This window comes from Maniola jurtina, chromosome Z (assembly GCF_905333055.1).
Source record: "Maniola jurtina chromosome Z, ilManJurt1.1, whole genome shotgun sequence".
Classification (NCBI taxonomy): Eukaryota; Metazoa; Arthropoda; class Insecta; order Lepidoptera; family Nymphalidae; genus Maniola; species Maniola jurtina.
The window spans coordinates 13,575,054-13,596,003 of NC_060058.1; the positions used below are offsets into that span (position 1 = coordinate 13,575,054).

General features: G+C 35.7%; 1 protein-coding gene across 4 annotated transcripts; it reads left to right on the forward strand.

The window, feature by feature from the left end:
* The first annotated feature begins 802 nt into the window (after positions 1-802).
* LOC123880622 lies at positions 803-17,430 on the forward strand. 4 transcript variants are annotated; one of them, XM_045928828.1, is made up of 12 exons: positions 803-938; positions 1,848-2,138; positions 2,538-2,798; positions 3,292-3,436; positions 6,460-6,512; positions 8,242-8,283; positions 9,180-9,263; positions 11,007-11,048; positions 11,918-12,009; positions 13,650-13,745; positions 15,362-15,535; positions 15,904-17,430. In XM_045928828.1, the coding sequence occupies exons 2-12, from the start codon at positions 2,054-2,056 to the stop codon at positions 16,153-16,155; spliced, it is 1,326 nt and encodes a 441-aa protein (XP_045784784.1). In that variant the 5' UTR covers positions 803-938; positions 1,848-2,053; the 3' UTR covers positions 16,156-17,430. The 4 variants fall into 4 exon arrangements, with proteins under 4 accessions (XP_045784784.1, XP_045784785.1, XP_045784786.1 ...); XM_045928829.1 differs by lacking the exon at positions 11,007-11,048; XM_045928830.1 differs by lacking the exon at positions 9,180-9,263.
* The last annotated feature ends 3,520 nt before the right edge of the window (positions 17,431-20,950 follow it).

The following is a 20,950-nucleotide window of genomic DNA, read 5'->3' on the forward strand; positions in this document are numbered from 1 at the left end:
GTCGGCGAACATGCCCGACGCACTACAATACCTTGGCATTTTTAATAAAATGCGAAGGGCATCATTATACTGTACCCTGAGGATGTTAAAAGATCTTTTGGTGTAATTGATCCATAGTTGTGAAGTATAAAAACTCATACAATAAGCTTTAAACAATGTAACTTTAACATCCTCAGAGCACCGAGCAAATCGGCGAGCGAGCAATGTATAATGTATATGTGTAATGTATATAATGTGTATAATGTATATGTAATATGATTCCTTAATACTGTGCGGAATTGAATGAAAAACAAGTGTCGCCATAGTGCTTACCATCAGTAATTTAAACACGTAATATATTATAATCAAGGTTACCAAAAATATACTCACCCGATTCTAGTAACCTTTAATACAACTACTCTGTGATGACTGATGGCTACGTTGACTATGCTTGCTGGAAATACGTTGATTTTATTCACTTATTTGATTTAAATTTACTATTGTAGTTACTGCTGTGTCAACAAACAATTTGTTAATTATGCCTAAAGAAAAAAGAAGTACAGTCAAAATTTCACACAGATTTAGGAAACAGATCCAAATTTATTAACTAATAAATAATTATTAATTTATTATTTACTAATTATTATTGGTTATTATCAACTGAAAATTAACTATGTATTTTAATTTATTATTTATATTTGTTTTAATATTTCTTTTTAGTGGGCTTTTCATGTAATTGTCATGATTTAAGGGGTTTTTCATTTAAGCTTTGGGGGGAAAAAAATTGAGAGTTGGAACACTGGGCCGGGTCTCCATGCTAATTGCTGTCACAGACACAGAGTACATAGCCGCACGCGGCACGTGGTTTCTAATAAAATTATTATTTTTACCAGTTACATTGCTTTGTTTGAATTTTCGAGTTGAAACGAAATTCTCAGACTGGACTTATAAGGATACTGGTACGTATGTTTTAAATAATAGTTAAGCCACAAACTTACGAATACCTTAAGGCTATAAGTACATAATATATTTTTCAATACATGAGGGTATTGGGATCATAGATCATGATAAGTACATTTTGTTAATAATTTTTCGATGAAAGTTCTTTGCACGTGCTTAGAAATTTCATACTTAAGGGGCATGAGACAGGCCTGCCCGCGAAATTCTAATTTAATTTGGTTTTTCACAATTTGTAAACTAATACGGCAACGTAGGCTTATGGTATTTTAATTGCGTCTATGGTAGTATCATCTTCACAGGTTTATATAAAAATCTTTACTTGAAAAGGTCCAGTTTAAGAAATTAATTCTAGTATCGACTAATTTGTGAGAATAGTCGTTACTAGAACTAATTTCTTAAACTGGACTTAGACCAGATTATATTAATAATGCCAGATGACCCCTGGTCCATTTAAAAACCAAGGCATATTATCACTTGGGCCAGGCAGTATGAATGTTCCCTTCTGGCTCTACTATGTAAGCACTATTACTAAACTACAATATTACTACAGAAATTACATAAAGTACAGTGCAAATAATTAACCTCTTTCCAGTGAATATTACCAAATTATCAAAATAGTAAGTAATCAAGTTTTCCATAGTGGACTATTTACAATGTCAATCATTTTACAATTTTATATCCCTGTAAATATGTGATGAAGTAACTTGAAGTTAATTGTGGTTTCGATGCAGAGCACACTCTTCTAACTTGTCGGAGATATGTTTTTTGAAGGGAAACATCTGAGATATAAGTTGGCCAAAGTCAGATCTTGGTGCAGGAAGCGAAAACCTGTCTACTACTAAAACATAAGCTACTTTCCACATGGCAGCGGTGATTTAATCTTCTTATTTTTATTTACACTTGACTAGGAACCCGCCCAAGCTATTGTGCCAGCGAAACATCAAAGAATATATCCCGCCCAGTTACCCAGAATCCTGAGTACCAAAAATATCAGCATACATAGAGGTGTAGTAGTTACACACAAATCAATGCAGTGATACAAAAACGTAACACAATATCTCCAAAGAAAAATAACTACAACACAAAAAGTCCGGAAATAACTTTACAGGATAAAATGGATGTGAACATATCCGAGGATTTGCCAAATACAGATGATAACAACAATTGTTCCAATATCATTAAATATCCTGATGTAACAGGTAAAAATGTATTTAATAATAGCTTTTGCCTGCAACTGCATTTTGTGGATTTAGGTTTTCAAAATCCCTGGGAATTCTTAATTACCCTTAAGCCTTTGTCAATTTCTGGGACGCAAGCTACCTCTAGTCTATATAAAATTTCATATAATTTGGTTAAACGCATGAGCATTTAAGAATCCCATGGGGACTCTTGTTTTTCTGGTATAAAAAGTAGCCTATGTCTGTCCCTGGGATGTAAGCAAACATCGAAATCTGTTAAACTGTTGGGCCATGAAAAGCTAGCAAACAGACAGACACAGGTACTATTGCATTTATAATATTACGCTATGGAAGTATGGATGTTACAATAAAAGTTGAGGTTTTCAGAACTATCTTGTTTTAGATTTGATTGAATTTCAGGTATCAATCCCATAAACATAAGTACAGGCACTAAAGATTCTGCATCTGATATCCAACTAGTAGATTATGAAAAGCCACAAAAAAAGCAGTTGAAAAGAAAAGCAGATCAGAGGAATGTACCGTTGCCCAAAACATGTGATGATTTCCAGCAGTTCAGCTATATGAGAGATCCTACACAGCCCATACAAGGCGGTGCAAGGCGTAAGGTACAAGCCGGTGCAAGGCGTAAGGTACAAGGCGGTTCAGAGACTCTTTATAATGGTAAGTTAATACTTTATTGAAATAGGGTTTGAAAACTTTTGGCACAGTGAACACTCCGCCATATTCTTATTTTTCGGAAATAACTTAAAAAATGACAGACTTTCATACAAACTTAACCCTCTTGGGAGTAAAAGTTTCAAAAATCGTGAAATACGTATTTTTTATTCTAAACGAAAGCTTAAATACCAATTTTCATAGATGTAAAAAATTGATGTACTTTTGATTGACTTGTATACAAACTTCCATCCCATATTTAACCCCTAGGCGTTGAGATTCCAAAAAGCTTTACTTGGTGGGTTCTTACGTTATAAAGTTAATATTAATTTAAATAACAGGAACCTACTGTCTTTCATGTTTCTGACCCCAGCGGTTTAGGCTGTGTGTTGATAGATCGGTATGTATGTATATACTTTATTGCACCACAAAACACAAATGACAGAAATGATCATCAGACGTCTTTGTACATAGATTATTTTCTTATCTTCTGTTTCAGTACCAAGTGATCCAACACACGTGGACCGCAGCACCATCGACACGTCGCCGGAACCTCTGTTCAATATGCAAACAAAAACGCCACTTCAGCAAAGCAATGTTAACAACACCAGCCTTGATTTCACTGTGCAAACTGTTCCTACTGCGTAAGTTCCTACCTTTTTAAAGTGTTTTAGTGAATCTTAATATCCAAACGGACCATCGACAACAGCCACCCAAGGTGGTCCATCTATTTGTAACACTTCTTATGTAGCGAGTGGCCACCACCGGTGTTATATGGCGGACACTAACTCTCTGGTCTAGGAAATCTATAGAGCGCACTTTTGACTTTGCTCAGACTTAGGATAGTTAAAACGAGATAGCGTTATACCACTGGCATAAATCTGTCTTGTTTTAACTGAAACTTGAAACTGTCTAAGTAAAGTCAAAGTGTGCTCTGTAGATTTCAACCTGAGTCGCGAGTGGACGCCCCTCGCTACACGTGTTCGGCTATTCTATACAAAACTTGTTAAAAGTCATCTAAAGTCTAAACTACTTGTCGCCAGCCACCGGTGACTGTGGTCGGTGGCCCGTTTGCGCGGAGCCTAAAGCTATTTACGCAGAACCGTACCGTGACAGGGACGTAGCCGGACCGTGATTTGTCATTATCAGCCTGTGAACGTTCACTGTTGGATATAGGCCTTATTATTAGGATAGGATGAGCGCCACCACACCCGGTCCCCAACCTGTCACATCCAAGCATTTCCCGCCACTCTATATCTTCACTGTTTCTTATTTCAGCAGCGAGAACAAAGGACCCCCTTGTAAAAGCTCTCAGCAGCATGCCACTCCAAAAATCAGCTTTACATGCAATTGTACTCTGTCTTTATAATGTTTCGATGTTCTATCAAGGGTAATTAGATGGTTTGAGATGTGTCAATAACCTTGATTCTCCTTCCGATTATTTCATTTTCTATCTTATATTCGAGGAAATTTTTAATTACAGTCAAAATTATTTGCCTTGTGTATATACTGTGATTTGTTGTGAAGTCCTATAAAATAACCAAATTTAATTTTTGATTAATCAGGTCCTTGGCACGTTACGGTGATATGTGAATTGACTTATAATTATTTAACAAATCATTTCCATTTGACGATTGATTTAAAAAAGGAATATAATGGGACCTATAAAGTACCTTGAAGGACACCATGACGTATTAATGACGAATATGATGTAAAATCATTTCTTACTTTTTGGCCAATACATTTTCAAAGTATTAAGTTATCATGAATATTTTGGTCTAAATCTAAGCTTTGCTTTAAACCACCTTTTAAATGAAACAATATTTCTGGCTTCATGGCGCATCACTAACATGATGACCCGAGTTGGATTCTCGCATAAGCTTAGACCAGGGACGTGCGGGATTCCGTGGGCCAAAATTCTCTTCAGCGTTTTGTTCGCACAGATATGTAACATAACATAATATTCTAGTGGAGTTTCGTCCGAGACTTTCTGCTCTGATAGGAATGGTGCCTACTAGTCAAATCAGCAACTTTTTATCAAACATCAAAACGCTCGCTTAGTATGGGAATTGTATGATATATATAGATACTAGGAGATGCCCGCGGCCTCACCCGCGTCGATTTCGATTTTTTTTAATCTATAGGAACCCTTTGATTTTCCGGGATAAAAAGTAGCCTATGTCCTTCCCCGGGATGTATCCCAAGTCTGTACCTTTCATTAAAATCGGTTCAGCGGTTGGGCTGTGAAAACGTAGCAGACAGACAGACACACTTTCGCATTTATAATATTAGTGTGGATGATGTCATAACATCGACTTCTTTTTGTCGAACTTTTTAGTTAAATCGATAATTTTAAATTTACGAGTTTTGGAAGGCCCTCCATTTACTAATTAATTACTAAGAAATAATTTATTTTTGACATAGGCACCATCCCAAATTGTCTTCAACCACATTTGGAACATATTTGGAACTTATTTCTTCTGAATTAAAACTACCTTGTTATTCTGGTGGGAGATTTTAGGCTTGTTACTTATTTTAAAATAGTCCACGTTAATTTTTATTTGCTTTACTTGTGTATATGTTTACATTTTCTTTTTATTTTGTGCTAATAACAAGAAGCCTGAAATTTCACACACTTTATTTAATGCATAATGCCTACTTCACAGAATTCATTTAAAAAAACCTCAACGTACATATTTGTGAACTTTTCTTTAAACTCCACATAAAAAGTCAGTCGAAAAGGGGATCTAACCTGAAATGGATTTATTATACTCATCATTATAAACAATTTTTACTATGGGACCAAATTTTAAATTTTGTGGAACAAATATTCCGGCCTATACACTTTGTACCAAAGATTTTTCATGAATAAATTCAAATTCGATTTATCCAGTGACGCTTATCCTATGTCAAGACTCAAGAATCTTGAGTCAAGATTTTGAGTACAGCTGATTGCAATGCCTAATGCTTCCATGCTATTTTGTCACTGAGGTTACACCTCTTATTCGGTTCACCTTACTAAGCTATTATTCTATTATTTGTTGCTCTTTATCTAAAACTAAGCCAAAAGTCGATTTATCTCTCCATTATATAATAATAACCTTGACTTAGTAAAAGTTGGTCTCATCGTAAAAGTTTATAACAACGACAGTAATTCCATGGGTTAGGTTACCCTTTTCGAATTTGCATAAAATACAGTACCCGGCAAGAAAGATTACAACATCGAGCTTTAGCTACTGTTCCTAATATCTTCGTAAGCGATTACACCTGTAAGTTTTACTCACGTAATATTAAGTACTTTACATTAGTAAATTTATTGTCAATGAATTACATAAGCTACTTACGTGAGTCAAACTTACAGGTGTAATCGACAGTATCAACAGAGATCAACAATAGCTTCGGCTTCGTATTTTCGCTTCTGTCACTTTGTTGCCATTGACTTGTCAGTCTCAACGAGAGAGACAACACTCTACGAAACGGAAGCTATCTGTTTCTAAGCTCGATGTGTAACAATCTTTTCTGTCGGGTACTGTGTCTTAATCGACGCTGGGTATTTTTTGGACATGTTTCTTTGCTTTCACGACCACGTTGGCTTGGCATTAACGTTCACGTGCACGTTGCCGTGTGGTCCGCTTGCGCGCCCTTTGCTTGCATGTGTGGCTCGCAGCACCGCGCTCCCAGACTCGGCGGGGCCCACTGGTGGTGCTTTTGATGTTACTTGTAAGTCACAATCAGTGATTAGTTATAACTGTGCTTACACCCGTATTTACAATCAATATGAACCCTTGGAATGTCCCAAGGGTTCGGATTGAGCGTCGGAAAGCTGAAATTTAAGATCACAACATTCAAGGGGCGGATCAACAAATTTCTGAAAGGACGGTGACGCTTTAGCTTTTAATGCTAAAGCGCTAATTTTCAAGGACGGTAACCACTTAACATCAGGCGACCCGCCTGCTCGTTTATCGGCTATTAAAAAAAGTTCCCACGAGATAGGGAGTAAAGAGGATTTATATTATCGCTGAGTGAAGGGCTTTTGCCAGTCATTACTACATTGTGAATACGGGTGTTAAGCCGCGATTACATTGTGCAAGTTCTTGTATACAGGTGTGACGTCACATTTGCGTGCAAGTTATTACTCGTCGGGGGTGACGTGCAAGGTTTTACTTGCAAGTGTTTGTGCCAGAGCTTGAACCGCAATTCCATACTGTTCTATAATCCATACTTAATTATATAAATGCGAATGTGTGTCTGTCTGCTAGCTTTTTCCAACCCAACAGTTTAACCGATTTATAGGCACAGAGATAGCTTGTGGAAGGACATAGGATACATTCTATCCCCCATAATCAAAGAGTTGCCACGGGATTCTTAACAACCTAAGTCCATGCGGACGAAGTCGCGCCATCATCTAGTTTCTGCATAAAACTTGCACGCAAACGACAGCTTTTGCTTACAAGTTCAAAGCCAACACAGGTTGCAAGTTTACGTTTCCACTACTCAGGTAATCAAGCTACATGCAACTTTAGTCATACGTCTTGTACCTTGTATGCAAGATACTTGTGCAATAGTACTGATTCTAATGGCAACTAAATTTTAGAATATTCGCATCTTTTTCTCACCAATGTAATAAGAAAAGGACAGTCAAAAAAAACGTTCAAACCTAGTGACTTTCGGTGCCAGTCATAAGTGTAGTAAATTTGTAGAGTGGCACTATGTATTTAGTCTTAATTAAAAATTCATTTTCCGTCCTTTTTTAGCAATATCAAAAAGAAAATAAAGCAGATACTCTAAATTTAGTTTAGAGAAATGATATCTTATAGCTGTATCTGATGTGGTATCTTCTCTTTAGCATGTTCCCGGTTTTTGATTTCCCCTTGCTACAAGCACTAAACTTGAGTTACTTACAAGTATTTTAAGTCATTTTTGTGTATCCCAATGTATCCATTACCAATTGACCTTACCAAAAACATGTGTGTGGGTGTGTGTGTGTGATTGCGTGCGTGAGTACGTGCGTGTGTGAGCGTGTAGTTACGAGCGGACATAGGAACGGACATACATACATATAGGTCAAACACACAACCCTCCTTTTGGGCTGCGCCGCTCTTTCGGCGACAATGACAGAGCGAAAACCTAAGTGGGCGCTAACCATTTTGAGTCACCGACCAATCACAATCATGTTTTTAAAATACATTCAAAATTCAGTTCAAAAATGTTTTCAAAAACAAATTCGAAATTTAATTTGAAAACATTATTTGTCTTTTGATTGGTTGGTTGGCAAAATGGTTAACGCCCACTGAGATTCTTGTTTCCGTCATTTGTATGGGATTACGTAACAGAGAGAGCGCTATTCGCTACTTCTTGCCGAGGGTAGAGTCTAGGATATTTTCTTTGTCTCGAACACTTCGAGCATTATTGGTACTGATTCTAAGTGCAGATAAATTTTTGTTTTCAGCGCCGCTACCGGTCTTGGAGCTATGCGATCTAAAAATGTTAGGTAGGTGTACAGTCACTGCATGAAAGGACGCAATCAAGATGGTGCCAAAGATACTTGCTTTGATTGTATAGTGCAGAGGTTCCCAAACTTTTTTCTCGTTTTAGTTAGTTAGTATGGAACCCCCATTTTTTTGTTACGCTAACGTAGACCCTTGTCGAGTTTCCCGTAGACCCCTGGGGGTCCACCTGGACCACTTTTGGAAAATGGTATAATGTATACATTTTGAGAACGCACTCGCACACATATTGCGCTAAAGTACGATTAAGAAAGAGAGATCGTACTTTTGACATGTCATTTATCACATAAAGCAGATGTGCGTACTCAAAATGTTTGCACTATACAGGGTGTTTGCACTATGCAGGTATAGAGAAACACCAAACTATGTGATCAACTCTTTTTTTTTAAATTCAGACACAAGTTAGACCTTGACTGCAGTCTCATCTGATGGTAAGTGATGATGTTGTCTAAGATGGAAGCGGGCTAACCTGGAAGGGGTATGACAGTTTTTCTCAAACACAAACCCCTTTGGTTTCTGAACGGCATCGTATCGGAACGCTAAATCGCTTTGCGGTACGCCTTTGCCGGTAGGGCGGTGACTAGCCACGGCCGAAGTATCCCACCAGACCAGATCAGAGAAAATTTAGAAATTATAGAATTCCAAATTTCCCCGGCTGAAGTTTTTTTTTTCTCGAAAAGAACAAAAGTTTAATTCCATGAGAACAATTCTAAATATAAAATATAGAAGTATGAGAAGAAAACATAATCTTTAAAGGTATGGTGACTTTACACAATAAATAATAATTCAAAACGCGTTATAAGTTAACTATAGTTCTTGGATTATAGCTATCTATTGTGTTTGACTGTGTTTTTTTAATGCAGTTTTTTTTTAATCATAGATCTCATCCAATCAGATTTGAGCTCTTCGTCAAGTGTCATGCCAGACTCGGCGGGGTCCGCTGACGGTGCTTCGGATGTTACTTGTAAGTCACCAACACTGATTAGTTATAACTGTGCTTACACCCGTATTTACAATCAATATGAACCCTTGGAATGTCCCAAGGGTTCGGATTGAGCGTCGGAAAGCTGAAATTTAAGATCACAACATTCAAGGGGCGGATCAACAAATTTCTGAAAGGACGGTGACGCTTTAGCTTTTAATGCTAAAGCGCTAATTTTCAAGGACGGTAACCACTTAACATCAGGCGACCCGCCTGCTCGTTTATCGGCTATTAAAAAAAGTTCCCACGAGATAGGGAGTAAAGAGGATTTATATTATCGCTGAGTGAAGGGCTTTTGCCAGTCATTACTACATTGTGAATACGGGTGTTAAGCCGCGATTACATTGTGCAAGTTCTTGTATACAGGTGTGACGTCACATTTGCGTGCAAGTTATTACTCGTCGGGGGTGACGTGCAAGGTTTTACTTGCAAGTGTTTGTGCCAGAGCTGGAACCGCAATTCCATACTGTTCTATAATCCATACTTAATTATATAAATGCGAAAGTGTGTCTGTCTGCTAGCTTTTTCCAACCCAACAGTTTAACCGATTTATAGGCACAGAGATAGCTTGTGGAAGGACATAGGATACATTCTATCCCCCAAAATCAAAGAGTTGCCACGGGATTCTTAACAACCTAAGTCCATGCGGACGAAGTCGCGCCATCATCTAGTTTCTGCATAAAACTTGCACGCAAACGACAGCTTTTGCTTACAAGTTCAAAGCCAACACAGGTTGCAAGTTTACGTTTCCACTACTCAGGTAATCAAGCTACATGCAACTTTAGTCATACGTCTTGTACCTTGTATGCAAGATACTTGTGCAATAGTACTGATTCTAATGGCAACTCAATTTTAGAATATTCGCATCTTTTTCTCACCAATGTAATAAGAAAAGGACAGTCAAAAAAAAACTTCAAACCTAGTGACTTTCGGTGCCAGTCATAAGTGTAGTAAATTTGTAGAGTGGGACTATGTATTTAGTCTTAATTATAAATTCATTTTCCGTCCTTTTTTAGCAATATCAAAAAGAAAATGATGCAGATACTCTAAATTTAGTTTAGAGAAATGATATCTTATAGCTGTATCTGATGTGGTATCTTCTCTTTAGCATGTTCCCGGTTTTTGATTTCCCCTTGCTACAAGCACTAAACTTGAGTTACTTACAAGTATTTTAAGTCATTTTTGTGTATCCCAATGTATCCATTACCAATTGACCTTACCAAAAACATGTGTGTGGGTGTGTGTGTGTGATTGCGTGCGTGAGTACGTGCGTGTGTGAGCGTGTAGTTACGAGCGGACATAGGAACGGACATACATACATATAGGTCAAACACACAACCCTCCTTTTGGGCTGCGCCGCTCTTTCGGCGACAATGACAGAGCGAAAACCTAAGTGGGTGCTAACCATTTTGAGTCACCGACCAATCACAATCATGTTTTCAAAATACATTCAAAATTCAGTTCAAAAATTTTTTCAAAAACAAATTCGAAATTTAATTTGAAAACATTATTTGTCTTTTGATTGGCTGGTTGGCAAAATGGTTAACGCCCACTGAGGTTCTTGTTTCCGTCATTTGTATGGGATTACGTAACAGAGAGAGCGCTATTCGCCACTTCTTTCCGAGGATAGAGTATAGAGGGGATAGAGTAGGATATTTTCTTTGTCTCGAACACTTCGAGCATTATTGGTACTGATTCTAAGTGCAAATAAATTTTTGTTTTCAGTGCCGCTAGAGTTCATGGAGCTATGCGATCTAAAAATGATAGGTACGTGTACAGTCAGTGCATGAAAGGACGCAATCAATTCCCAAACTTTTTTCTCGTTTTAGTTAGTTAGTATGGAACCCCCATTTTTTCGTTACGCTAACGTAGACCCTTGTCGAGTTTCCCGTAGACCCCTGGGGGTCCACCTGGACCACTTTTGGAAAATGGTATAATGTATACATTTTGAGAACGCACTCGCACACATATTGCGCTAAAGTACGATTAAGAGAGAGAGATCGTACTTTTGACATGTCATTTATCACATAAAGCAGATGTGCGTACTCAAAATGTTTGCACTATACAGGGTCTCACAGGAAGAGAGATTTGCTTGGAGTTTCTCTATGTGATCAACTCTTTTTTTTTTAAAATTCAGACACAAGTTAGACCTTGACTGCAGTCTCATCTGATGCTAAGTGATGATGTTGTCTAAGATGGAAGCGGGCTAACCTGGAAGGAGTGTGATAGTTTTTCTCAAACACAAACCCCTTTGGTTTCTAAACGGCATCGTATCAGAACGCTAAGCTTTGCGGTACGCCTTTGCCGGTAGGGCGATGACTAGCCACGGCCGAAGTCTCCCACCAGACCAGATCAGAGAAAATTTAGAAATTATAGAATTCTAAATTTCCCCGGCTGAAGTTTTTTTTTGTCGAAAAGAACAAAGTTTACTTCCATGAGAACAATTCTAAATATAAAATATAGAAGTATGAGAAGAAAACATAATCTTTAAAGGTATGGTGACTTTACGCAATAAATAATAATTCAAAACGCGTTATATTCTAAGTTAACTATAGTTCTTGGATTATAGCTATCTATTGTGTTTGACTGTGTTTTTTTAATGCAGCTTTTTTTTGTCAATTATCTCATTCAATCAGATTTGAGCTCTTCGTCAAGTGACATGCCGATTACGACTGACAGCTTGTCCGAGATGTTCGAGAATGCGCTTCAGATCATCAGCCACGACTCAGTAAGTTGTTACCACAGTACAACCAGAATAGTAGGCTAACTAAGGCCGATCGGCGAGTTAATTACCTACTCCTGCGTTGACGCCTAGGGTTGTCACTTTTATTTTTAATTAAATATTATTTGCGTATTATGAATGACAGCACTAGGTTTTTAATTTCGTAATAATAATAATGAAATGTTTTACCAATTCATAAATGGCGTGTAAATAAAAGACGTTTTAAAAAGAAAAGACAAATTTTAAAAATTATAAATTTGTTACTGAAAAATATTTCCTCCGATTTCGAGATGTTCGGAACGCTTTATTGTTCGCCGTTAATGTAAAATAAATTCTCATCCTAACGTATAACTTTTGCAAAAAACTTTTAGGGAAGCATGGGCATGGCATCTTGAACTCTACTTCTTTTAGACGTTCGTAAATTGACGAGCCGATTTTAATATTAATATGGTCCTTTTTAAATTCATTATAAAACAACTGCTCCATCCTTTCGATATTGGCGACAAAAATTGTCATTGGCATTGGCATTTGGTATTAAGCCTTCATTTTAAAAATTCTGTGTATATCTTGTGTAATGTATATTTTATTTAGGTATAGTATTGCTGTGTACACCTATTTGGGGTTGTCACTTAGATTAGGATCTTTTGTTTTTATGTTTGGACCATTTTTTAGTAACATCCTGTTTTGTGTACCTTATCAATAAATAAATAAATAAATCATCGGGTGGTACCATGAGTAAATTTCGATCAGTACCATAATTCAATAATTAACAAAACAAAAAAGAGCGAGCGTGCAACGTAATACGCAATTGCGCGCGATTAGCATGGCGGCGCGGCCCGTACGGCCGGCCGATTGAGCCGGTTGAGACTATGCGAATGTGTGCGTGAAACTTCCGTGCGTACACGGCGCCCGCTGCTCACGCATACATTCAAACCGGCGGCGGCCACTTTGTATGAAGTTAACCTACTGTTCTGGTTGTACTGTGTTGTTACACTATTTTTCATCCAGGCGCGGATCCAGACCTTAAAAATACCGGCCGGCGAGACAGACTCGCGCACCGAGGGTTCTGTACTCGGGTATTTTTCAGACATTTTGCACGATAAATCTAAAACTAATGCATAAATATAAATAAAAATCTGTTTTAGAATGTATAGGTGGAAGCTCTTTCATATGATACCCCACTTGGTATAGTTATCTTAATTTGAAAATTTAAAATAGGTATTAATTATTATTTGTTCATGAACACATTTTAATTTTGTTTTGTGATGTAACCACATATTCACGGTTTCCAGATTTATTCCTTTACTTGTGCTATAAGACTATGTATGCTACCTGCCAAATTTCATGATTCTAGGTCAACGGGAAGTGCCCTATAGGTTTTCTTGGCAGACACGACACACGGACAGACAGACAGCAAGCAAAGTAATCCTATAAGGGTACCGTTTTTCCTTTTGAGGTACGGAACCCAATAAAGCTTGTGGTCATTTACAAAGTAAGTCAGAGGTATCAAACTTGTTGGATTATTTGTACCTTCATTATAATCTAAGAAAAGCGATAAATAATAGCATAGCGCAGCATAGCTCAGTGTTGGTTGGTCATCCTTATTGTGTATTAATAGTTAAAATGCAGTATTTCTCTATCCACAGGACTACATGGAGAGTATTGGTATGTCCAAACCAGCTGAATGCATATTATGCTGTTGGGCCGGGTCCATACTTTTGCTAGATGGCCATATTCGAAAGGTAAGTGTTTTATTTTCTTTCTCTCTGGTTGATTGCATGAATTCTCAATTTATTTGGAAAAACTATTGCACACACAAACATATCTATACTAATATTATTAAGAGGAAACCTTTGTATTTTTGTATTTTTGTATGTTTGTATTGAATAGGCTCAAAAACTACTGGACCGATTTCAAAATTTCTTTTACTATTACTTAGAGGGATTCTTCCGAATCCGTATAGGCTATATTTTATCCTGGAAAATAGATAGGATTTTTCGTGGTAGTGAAAATTGTGGAGTAAGGCGTCGAAAAAACTGCCGTACGTTAACGATTCTCGCGAACGCTGCCTAAATGGTTAGAGATGTATGGTTGACTTCTGTAGAAAAGTTGTAGAACTCAATAATGCCTACAAAAAAGTCCGCGATAGTATAAACCAAACATTTATATTTTAGCCATTATAACCACTTTTCCATAGAATAAAAGTAATTAAAATTATTAGCCTATGTTTATTGATCATATTATCGTCAAATACTTATCCTTATCCAAATAAACTATTTATTGAGATAGGCTACTTTTTATCCCGGAAAATCAAAGAGTTCCCACGGGATTTCGAAAAACCTAAATCCACGCGGGCGAAGCCGCGAGCATCGGCTAGTACAAATACATATATATTATATTTTATATACAGAAAAAATTAGTAGAAACTGTACTAGATGGTGCAAAGGCGGCCCCATTAAATTATTCAATTTAAAGTATTTTAAATGTGAATTCAGGCGAGAAATCGCAAACATCATAATGTCCCTATCCGCGGAAAGAAATTAGTATAGCGCTTTCTCAGTGACACAATCCCATACAAATAAGAGAACCAAAAATCTCAGCGGGTGTTAACCATTTTGACAAACCAACCAGTCATAAACATGTTTTCAAAAAACATTGAAATTAATTCGAAAATGTTTTCAAAAAACATTCGAAATTCAATTAGAAAACATAGTTTCGTTTGTGATTGTTTGGTTTCTCAAATGGTTAGCGCTCACTGAGATTTTTAAGCCCCGACCCAAAAAGAGGGGTGTTATAAAGACGTGTGTATGTGTGTATCTGTCTGTGGCATCGTAGCTCCTAAACTAATGAACCGATTTTAATTTAGTTATTTTTGTTTGAAAGGTGGCTTGATCGAGAGTGTTCTTAGCTATAATCTAATATAATAAATATAATCGTAGGTTCAGCCGTTTGAAAGTTATCAGCTCTTTTCTAGTTACTGCAACCTTCACTTGTAGGGGGTGTTATAAATGTTTAATTACCCCTTGTTACCTCTATCATTTGTATGGGATTACGTAACAGAGAGAGACTATACTAACTTCCTAGGGGATAGGAGTTTTTTTTTTAATTACAACATTTTACCTGTTGCTATTTAAATTGCAACATCCTTAACGACAATTATTTATTATTAAGTAATGGTAAAAGAAATTTTGAAATCGGTCCAGTAGTTTTTGAGCCTATTCAATACAAACATACAAAAATACAAAGGTTTCCTCTTTATAATATTAGTATAGATATAGAATAGACTTAGAAAAACAAATGGAGACCTTATAACTATAGTGATCTCTTCCAGTTCAGTGTACATTTATTTTATCTCCAGGATCACGCGTGCTCCATAAAGAAGACGGACAAGACGAAATGGAAAGCTACCTATACCCTCAAGAGTCTAATGCGGTGTAACGTCTGGCACCACGACTTGATAGAGTACGATGATACACTGTACCTGCTCAGCGTCAAGTATAAGCGTCCTAACTACTTCATGGCCACGTTTTCGGTAAGTGCGTCACTCACATAAGAAACAGCGGAGTCTTCTCCGTGTGACCTCGGTCAAGACGGCGGTAGGGGCCTCGAGGCATGGCCTTCTTCTTCTTTTTTGTATGCCTCTTCCTTGCCTTGAGAGTTGTTTAAACTTCTCCTTGTCCATGGCTAAGCGGAATAGTTTTCCGACTGTTTTAATCCCAGTCCAGACCGTTATGTTACGTAGCCATGACTTTTCCAGCTATCCTTGGGACCTCCTTGGTGTTTGAATATTTGATGGGGGCAAAATTGGGGTTTAAAATTTGTGCGGGTGAAGTCGCGGGCATAAGCTAGATAGCAATATAAGTAAACATCATTTCATATATACTTTCAATATCTTTTTAGTTATTATCGCTGGACCTACTGGTGCCAAAGGAACAAATGGCTAGGATGACCTTATTCAACAAACGCACTGGAGAGTCGTTCTCGTGGACCGGCCACATACCCAACTTCCCTGCCGGCTCGCCGAGCAAGGATGGCGCGAACGGCCTCATAACAAAACTTGATCTATTCGACTTAATACGGAAAAAAACTCCCGTCTCAAACGACATAGACGTTAAATTAGTCGTCCGGATTTCTAATAAAAACAAACCATAAGTGCCTTAAACTAACATAAAAAATATTTTTACACACTTTTTGTTACTTATGCTTATATGTTTATTTGCTATGTTAACTATGTTTGCTTTGTTTACTCTACAATACCTGTTGTTAAAAAATGGTCGAGAGCCTAGATTTACTGCCAAATCTACGAAAAAATTACTATTTAGTTCAACTAAATCAATACCTTATATAAATTTCCTATTATATTAAAGGTATTTCTACTAATATTTTTATAAATATTTATACCAGTAAATACTCATTTATTATATTTGTATATTGAAGTCTACAAAAAAATTAACTATTTAGTTCAACTAAATAAATACCTTTAGTAAAGTATCTATTATATTATAGGTATTCCTAAATATTACTCATATTTTTATACATATTTATATCAGAAAATACTCATTTATTATGTTTGTATATTTAAGTCTACAAAAAATTAACTATTTAGTTTAACTAACTAAATATTAAATACCTTTAATAAAGTTCCTATTATATTATGGGTATTCCTAGATATTACTATTTTTTTATAAATATTTATATCAGCAAATACTCATTTATTATATTTGTATATTTGTCTACGAAAAATTAACTATTTAGTTCAACTAAATAAACAAAGTTCTCACTACATTACAGGTATTCCTGAAAATATAAGTCATATTTTTATAAGTATTTATATGAGTAAATACTCATTTGTTACATTTATATATTATAACTTATAAGTATGCCTATAACTAAAACAAAAAAAAAAAAAAAAAACAAAAAAAAAAAAACAAAAAAACTTATAATTGAGTACTTTTTTTTTTTGCTTTAAAACTTATATTTTGATTTCCAGTGTCGATTTGTTGAGGGGAAACAAATCCTTTATAAAAATATTTACATACGCGTTTCTAAAAGTGTTGATTTTTGAGATGTTCCTTTTTCATAAATTAAGAATCATGTTATTTCTTTCTGTTACTTTTGATTTATATTATAGTTAGTAAGTTATTGAATAAGAATAAAGATCTCTTTTTTACCTCAATTTTGTAAATAGTAATATATACCTACTAAGTCTAGGTATAAGTTAGTAAAAGCCAAAAATTCATGTGCCAATTATTTTTTATTTGTTACATTATCTGAGGTAATTTATAAATATTTTCATAAGGACAAGTAGACTACTGGCCCATGCTCAAAAAAATTATGGGTCATATGAACCACCAGGTGACGTATATAGGACGATATAAGAGCATAAAATAATACGATTCAGCACTATGCCTGCCTTCATGTTAAAAATTCTGTGTATATCTTGTGTAATGTATATTTTATTTAGGTATAGTATTGCTGTGTACACCTATTAGGGGTTGTCACTTAGATTAGGATCTTTTGTTTTTATGTTTGGACCATTTTTAGTTACAACCTGTTGTGTGTACCTTTGAATAAATAAATAAATAAATAAATAAACTGTGCCGTCACTTGTAAGCTGTCCAACAGAGTGCTGGTGAGAATTCAAAAGTGCAGGTAGAATGAGTACATTTTGGTCATATATTTTTATACGGCATTTTTACCATCGATAGATCCATGAAAAATAATAAGAATGCGCGCAGTGCCGTAAAAAAACGGTGCGCCACAAAGTCGGTAAATTTTTTGATTTTCTGACAATTTCCAAGGTGAATTTGGTCATTTCATTCTATACGGCATTAGTTTCATACTGTTTCAATACAGCCTCTAATCCATTCAGCCTCAATCACCCCCCGGAACACGGAAAGAGAGGGAGTTGCAACCCTCGATTTTTTCCCCTTGTCGCATGATTTTTGTACGGCGTTGCGGGATAATGGATTAGAGGCTGTATTGAAACGGTATGAAACTAATGCCGTACAGAATGAAATGACCAAATTTACCCTGGAAATTGTCAGAAAATCAAAAAAATTACCGACTTTGTGGCGCACCATTTTTTTACGGCACTGCGCGCTTTCTTACTATTTTTCATGGATCTATCGATGGTAAAAATGCCGTACAAAAATATATGACCAAAATGTATTCACTCTACCTGCACTTTTGAATTCTCACCAGCACTCAGTTGGGCAGCTTACAAGTGACGGCATAGTGCTGAATCGTATTATTTTATGCTCTTATATCGTACTATATACGTCATCTGGTGGTTCATATGACCCATCCATTTTTGAACATGGGCCTGTAGTCTATGTTAGTTGTTTAGATTTTCAACCCACGCCTCTGAGAGGGAACATTTTCTCAGTTTATGGTGATTTCGATTATATTTGAGTATTTAAATATGATGGAAACTCAAAATCGCCATATACTGAGATGAAGGTGCCCTTAACTTGGCAAGAAAATTATGTGAAAGAGCACACACATTATATCTATTGTGTCAACAAAAAATTTACTATTTCGTTCCAAAAACACATAGCTTTAATAAAATCCTCCTTATATTATAGGTGTTCCTGAAAATAGAAGTCATATTTAATAAGTCAATATTTGTGCTCAAACTATAGTTAAGAAGTATACATAAGTTCGCTTCCACTGGTGCGCTTCCAACTTGAAAAAAAAAAGAAAAGGTTTTTTTTTTCACGTGAATTTTCTAGACTATATACATATATACAACTTTATACTAATGCAAGCGTTTGTGTAGTGCATAGATGTGTGATAGCACACAACGCGAATGCATTGCTTACATACGCATGAGTAAATAGGCATTTTCTAGGCAAGCGCGCTCCATCTAAAGCTGCGTCATCACTTGAGAGCAAATCGATTGCAGCTAAGTGCTAATCTAAAAATTAAAAAAATACTTTTTTTTTATTCTTCTCGTCTGGCTTTACATAGATTACAAAAAAAAAAATATATATAATTAGTGAGTTATTTCAATAACAATAAAGATGATCTCTTTTTAACCCCCGACCCAAAAAGAGGGGTGTTATAAGTTTGACGTGTGTATCTGTGTATCTGTCTGTGGCATCGTAGCGCCTAAACGAATGAACCGATTTTAATTTAGTTTTTTTTTGTTTGAAAGGTGGCTTGATCGAGAGTGTTCTTAGCTATCATCCAAAAAAATTGGTGCAGCCGTTTAAGAGTTATCAGCTCTTTTCTAGTTTTCTTGTAGAAAAGAAGGTTACATAACCGTTAGGTTCATAATATTATGTCAATTGACAAATGTCAAGCTGTCAAGATGGACGTTGCCTACATAATTATTTATTTGAAAATGATTTGTCGGGGGTGTTGAAAATTTTTAATTTACACTGGTTTACCTCGATTTTGTACCTGAATATAATTAAATAATGGCTAAAGCTGCGTCATCATTTGCCAGCAAGTCAATTGCAGTCAAGTGCTAGTCTATTTAAAAAAAAACTAGGCAAGTTGAAAGCACACCAGTGTAGTTAGACCAGTACAGTATTAACTTGGGAACAGGGTATTTGTGCATTTAATGCAGCTTTCATACAGTGTGTACTTTTAGATTGAAGTTTTATGCAATTTATTATATTAATAGGCATTGCGCAAAAGTTCAATCTAGAAATAATAACAATAGTACATATATTAATAACACTATTATCTATGTTTGCAACAGAAATTCGGGAGAAAAGGCTGTTTATCGAAATGTGATGGCTCTGTTGTATTTTTCTTATAATTAAGTACATTTTTTTTTGCTTTAAAACTTATATTTTGATTTCCAGTGTCGATTTGTTGATTGGAAACAAGTCCTTTATAAAAATATTTACATATTTTACATAAGCGTTTCTAAAAGTGTTGATTTTTGAGATTTTCCTTTTTCATCTATTAAGAATCATGTTATTTCTTTTTGTTACTTTTGATTTATATTAGTTAGTAAGTTATTGAATAAGAATAAAGATCTCTTTTTTTACTTCGATTTTGTACCTGAATATGATTAAATAGTAATATATACTTATACCTACTAGGTCAAGGTATAAGTTACTGCCTAGTAAAAGCCAAAAATTCATGTGCCGATTATTTTTTATTTGTTACATTATCTGAGGTAATTTATAAATATTTTCATAAGGACAAGTACTTTTTTTTGTTTTCATTTAAAATTATAGGTTGTGAATTGTTTCACTATTAAAACGTTTTTTTCAAAAGAAAACATCATTATTTTTAACCCCCGACCCAAAAAGAGGGGTGTTATAAGTTTGACGTGTGTATCTGTGTATCTGTGTGTCTGTGTATCTGTGTATCTGTCTGTGGCATCGTAGCGCCTTTAACGAATGAACCGTTTTTCAACCCTGAGCCCTCTTAAAACGTTGATTTTTAAATAAATAACAGTGAAAATAAAACAGTTTGAAATATATTACTTGTTTTATTTATTGTGAGGTTGAATACATTTTTCCATGACTTATCTGCCTTTATGACACTTACCTACATATTTGCAAGCTGTAGCAAACGCGCCTGTTGATTATGTATAATGTATATCATATGTATATTATGTATATGTTACCGGAAATGTATGTAATCCGTCATTGTATACAATTCCTAGGAAATGTATGTAATTCGTAAAATCGCACGGAAATGTGTAAAATAAATTATATTAGGCACATTTCCTAGGAAATCTATACATTGCCTAAATAGCAGTCGGAAATGTAAATATTTGAGATATCAATGGGTATGCGGGGATAGTGGGGCGGGGGGAGTGTATTGTTTTGTCTGATCAGTTAGGTTAGGTTTTTTTTTTTAATTAAAAGAGAATTCCTCTGATATGTGACAGAGTATTTTTCTAAATTTCATTTTACATGCTATATTTTCACTATATTACATCAAAAAAATTTACTGAAGTTTAATATATTTATTCTCA

Coding starts and splice junctions, on each gene's coding strand:
- LOC123880622 (XM_045928828.1), top strand. CDS start 2,054: ATGGATGTGAACATATCCGAGGATTTGCCAAATACAGATGATAACAAC. Junction 2,799..3,291: donor TTCAGAGACTCTTTATAATG/GTAAGTTAATAC, acceptor CTTCTGTTTCAG/TACCAAGTGATCCAACACAC. Junction 12,010..13,649: donor AGATCATCAGCCACGACTCA/GTAAGTTGTTAC, acceptor CTCTATCCACAG/GACTACATGGAGAGTATTGG.